Source organism: Elephantulus edwardii, unplaced genomic scaffold (genome assembly GCF_000299155.1).
Source record: "Elephantulus edwardii isolate Elephantulus edwardi_28Jun2011 unplaced genomic scaffold, EleEdw1.0 scaffold00178, whole genome shotgun sequence".
NCBI lineage: Eukaryota > Metazoa > Chordata > Mammalia > Macroscelidea > Macroscelididae > Elephantulus > Elephantulus edwardii.
The window spans coordinates 5,618,891-5,623,416 of NW_006399928.1; the positions used below are offsets into that span (position 1 = coordinate 5,618,891).

The 4,526-nt window shown below is 36.0% G+C and overlaps 1 protein-coding gene across 4 annotated transcripts in view; it reads right to left on the bottom strand.

Moving 5' to 3' along the window:
• PHKA1 (phosphorylase kinase, alpha 1 (muscle)) overlaps positions 1–4,526 on the bottom strand; it is a 742,463-nt gene that overhangs the window by 225,138 nt on the left and 512,799 nt on the right. For all 4 annotated transcript variants that reach the window (XM_006895993.1, XM_006895991.1, XM_006895992.1 and 1 more), the window contains one exon: positions 713–791. In XM_006895993.1, coding sequence (XP_006896055.1) covers positions 713–791 — 79 coding nt within the window. The remainder of the gene's footprint in view (positions 1–712; positions 792–4,526) is intronic.

A 4,526-nucleotide genomic window follows, 5' to 3' on the forward strand; every position in this document is an offset into this window, starting at 1 on the left:
CACAGGACAGAGCGGAGTTTAGGGCTGTTGTACATAGGGTCGCTATGAGTCGCAGGCGACTCGACGGCACATAACAACAACAACAACAACAACAACATATTGTGTATGATCGTATAAAACTCAGTGTGCATGAATGAAGTACAATGCATATGGATGACTGTATAAAACACAAAATACATGTATGGAACATGATATATATGGATATGTATGTATGCAAATGAGTAAAATAAAAAGAAAATGGCAAGAAAGCCTCTACAGAGCACAGTTCTACTCTGATACACATGAATTAGAATCAATTCAATGAATGCGGGTTGGGTTATAACAAAACGGTACTTAAAAATTCCAACTCTCCTCTGTTACATTAGTTCCTTGCTCTGATATGGTGAACGAAGGCTTTTCTGAATAGAAAAGAATGATATTGTTAACCATACACATAATCACAAGTATTCTACTATCTTTATCTTTTTAAGCAAACTCTGCTGTCATGAAGTTAATTCTTATTCATAAATAGCCCTCTATTAGACTTTCCAGGTTTTAAATCTTTATGAGAAGAAACTACATATCTTTCTCCTGTGGTGCAGCTGGCTGATTCAAATTGCCAACCTTTCAGTTAGTAATCTGACAGGTTACACACTATGCCAACAGAACTCTACTACTAGAATATGCAGTCCAAATTTCCACTTTAATTAAAGATTATGTAAAAGTCACTTACCTTGCCCCACCAAAATAGCCATCTTGCATTTTCTGGAGTGCTGCCAAGATAGCAGAATTCAAACTGGTTCCATCTTCATCTTTAAAAAAAGAGAGACTTTTAGAACTAACTTTCTGGTTTTAAATTTTGAATAAAGTCTTGCACTAATAATTGAAACCAATATAACAGTGGTGGTAGTACCAATGAGTCACAACTAATATTGAGTGCCTTGCATTTTAACAATTCATCTGAGAGCCAATGAAGAATGGGGAAACAATAAAAAAATACTAACAGATGTGATCTTATTTCTAATAGTATTTTCAACACTTGGCAGAGTGCGTGATGAACATTTAATGACTATTAAATGCTGATAACAGTAACAATTGTTTTGTCAATATTAATATGCATTTCACATTTAAACACATTTTATAATATAATGAGTCTTGGTGTATTGAGGAAGCATAAAATCCATGAAAGGCTAGCAATTAACCTGTTTTACATAAAGGTTATCTTACTACATATATTCTCTTTTTATTTTCTGTCAATGAACTACTTTCTCCCCCTATACTCATACAAGGAAGTCCAGTGAATACCACTATCATTCAAATATATGCACCAACAAGCAGAGCCAAAGAGGAGGAAATAAAATGTTTCTACCAACATGTTGTGAGAAGAAACCGGTCCTTGGAGAAGGATATCATGCTTGAGAGGGTGGAGGGACAGCGCAGGAGGGGAAGGCCCTCTATGAGGTGGATTGATTCAGTGACTGGGATAATCGGGATGGGAGTGTCGGAGACAGTGCGATTGGCAAAGGATAGAGCAGGGTTTAGGGCTGTTGTACATAGGGTCGCAATGAGTCGCAAGCGACTTGACGGCACACAACAACAACCAACTTTTGCAGTCAGAGATCAATCAAACATGTAATCAAGATGCATTAATAATAATGGTAACAGGAATGCAAAAGTTGGGAACAAAGAAGAAGGATCAGTTGAAAAACATGGTCTTAAGTGACAGAAATGAAGCTGGAGATAGAATGATAGAATTTTGCACAATCAACGTTGTTGTTGTTATGTGCCATCAAGTCACTTGCGACTCATAGCGACCCTATGTCTGATCAATGCCTTATTGTATGTATACTGCCTTTCCATTACCCGACTACTGTATTTATTATTATGTACTTTCTTTTCTCTGTATTGTCATCCTTGTTTATACTGTTGTATGTGTTTTGTGCTGTAGAGTCAGAACTGACCTGCAGTTGACCCTCTGGTGGGTTTTCAGAGGCAGTTAATCTCATGGGAGGAGACTCCTCTCACGGAGCAGCTGCAATAAGGCATGAAGTCTCTCCAACAGACCTAATACCATTTCTCCAGTTACTGAACCAATCTATCTCATCCTGGGTCTTCCTGTCCTGATCTGTCCCTCCACCGTTCCAAGTGTAATGTCCTTCTTCAAGGACTGGGCCCTCCTGGCCATGCACCAAAGAATGTGAAATAGACCCTCAAAATCCTAGACTTAAGGACCAACCTGTTTGTTCTCCTGGCAGTCCACAGTATGTCCAACACTGTTATCTAACACTACAATTAAAAAGCATTGATCCTTCTTCTAAGATCCTTAGTTATTGTCCAGCTTTCAGATACATAGCAAGTAATTGTGAATGATGGCAGAAGTATGAAGGAATTGCAATTCTCATATACTGCTGGTGGAAATATAAAATGGTGCAACCACTACAGAAAGCAGTGAGAGCTCTTTAGAAAGGTGAGAATAGAAATATCATTAAATCCAGCAATCCCATTATTTACAAACATTTCTTTAAAATATAAGAGCTATGATACAAACTGACATATGAAAACACAAGGTTTTATTGCTGTTGTTAGGTGCCATCAAGTTGAGTATGACCCATAGTGACCCTATGTACAACAGATTTGAACCCTGTCCTATCCTGAGCCATCCACACACTTTCTAACAGATTAGAGACATTGCTGTAGTCACTGTGTCAATCCACCTGGTTGAGGGTCTTCCTCTCCTTCACTGACCCTCTGCCTTTTCAAGTACCATAAACCTCTCCAAGGAAAAGCTTCTTGCTGAGTCTTTAGGGTTTTCTAAGTATACTATCATTTCATCTCCATAGAGAGATAATTTTACCGCCTCTTTGCCAATTTAGACCTCTTAGGTCTTTTTCTTGTCTTATTGCTATCTGTAAGACTTCCAATACAATATTGAATAAGAGAGGTGATAATGGGCATCCTTGCCTAGTTCCTGTTCTTAAAGGGAATGGCTTTAACCTCTCTCCATTGAGAACAATGTTGGCTCTCGGATTTTCATAAATACTTTTTACTATATTGAAGAAATTCCCCTCTAGTCCTATTTTATTGAATGTTTTAATCAGGAAAGTGTGTTGGATTTTGTTAGTCCTTTACTGTATCAATTGATAGGATCATGTGTTTCTTGTTCTTTGCTTTGTCAATGTGATGAATTACATTGATTGTTTTTCTTATATTGAACCATCCTTGCTTACCTGTTTTGAACCCCACTTGGTCATGATAGATTATTTCTTTGAGGTATTGTTGAATTCTATTGGCCAGGATTCTATTCAGGATTTTTACATCTATGTTTATAAGAGATATTGGCCTGTAGTTTTCTATTTTGGTGGTGTCCTTCCCTGACTTTGGTATCAAGGATATGTTTGCTTCAAAGAATGAGTCTAGGAGAATTCCATCTTTTTCTATTATCTGAAATCGTTTATGCAGAATTGGTGAAAGTTCTTGTCTGAATGTTTGATAAAATTCACTTAGAAAACCATCTGTCCAAGCCTTTTTTTGGTTGGAAGTTGTTGTATTACCTTTTCAATTTCTTCTTTGTAATGGGTCTGTTCAGATGTTCAATTTTGGTTTGTGTCAGTTTAGGTTGGTTGTGCATTTCTAAGTATTTGTCCATTTCCTCTAGGTTTTCGTATTTGTTTGAGTATAGTTTTTCATAATATTTTAATGTTAGCTTTTTTATTTTAGTTGGTTCTGTTGTGATGTTGCCTGATTCATCTCTTTTTCGGATTATTTGTGTCTTCTCCTTATTTTCTTTTGTGAGTTTTGCTAATGGTTTGTCGATTTTATTGAACTTTTCAAAGAACCAACTCCTAGTTTTGTTGATAGTTTCAATTGTTTTTCAGTTTTCTATTTCATTTATCTCTGCTCTAAATTTTATAATTTCAGTTTTTTTAGAGGGTGTCAGGTTTTCTTGCTGTTCTTTTTCAGTTTGTTGGAGATGTTGGGTTAGAGAGTCAATTGTCAATTTTTCCTGCCTTTTGATGTGTTTGCTTATTGCTATAAATTGACCTCTGATTACTGCTTTGGCTGTTTCCCAGAGGTTTTGGTAAGTCGTGTTTTCATTTTAATTTGTTTCAAGAAACTTTTCCATTTCATTTTTTATTTCTCCTTGTACCTAGCTGTAGTCAAGCAAGTTGTTGTTCAGCTTCCAAATGTATTATTTTTCTCCTTTATTCTCCTGTTATTAATTTCTAATTTTGTTGTGTTGTTGTCTGAGAAGATACTTTGTATAATTTCTATGTTTTTAATTTCTTTATGCTTGCCTTGTGACCTAGAATGTGATTTAGTCTGGAAAATGTTCCATGCATATTGGAAAGAAGGTATATTGTGCTTTTTTGGGGTGCATTAGCCTATAAATGTCTATGAGACCTATGAGTTAGTTTATTGTGTGTTTTAATTCTTGAGTGTCTTTGTTGAGATTCTTTCTGGTAGTTCTATTTTTTCTTGAGAGGGGTGTATTGAAGTCTCCAAGTACTATAGTAGTGTTGTCTATTTCCTTTTTCAGTTTTGTTAAT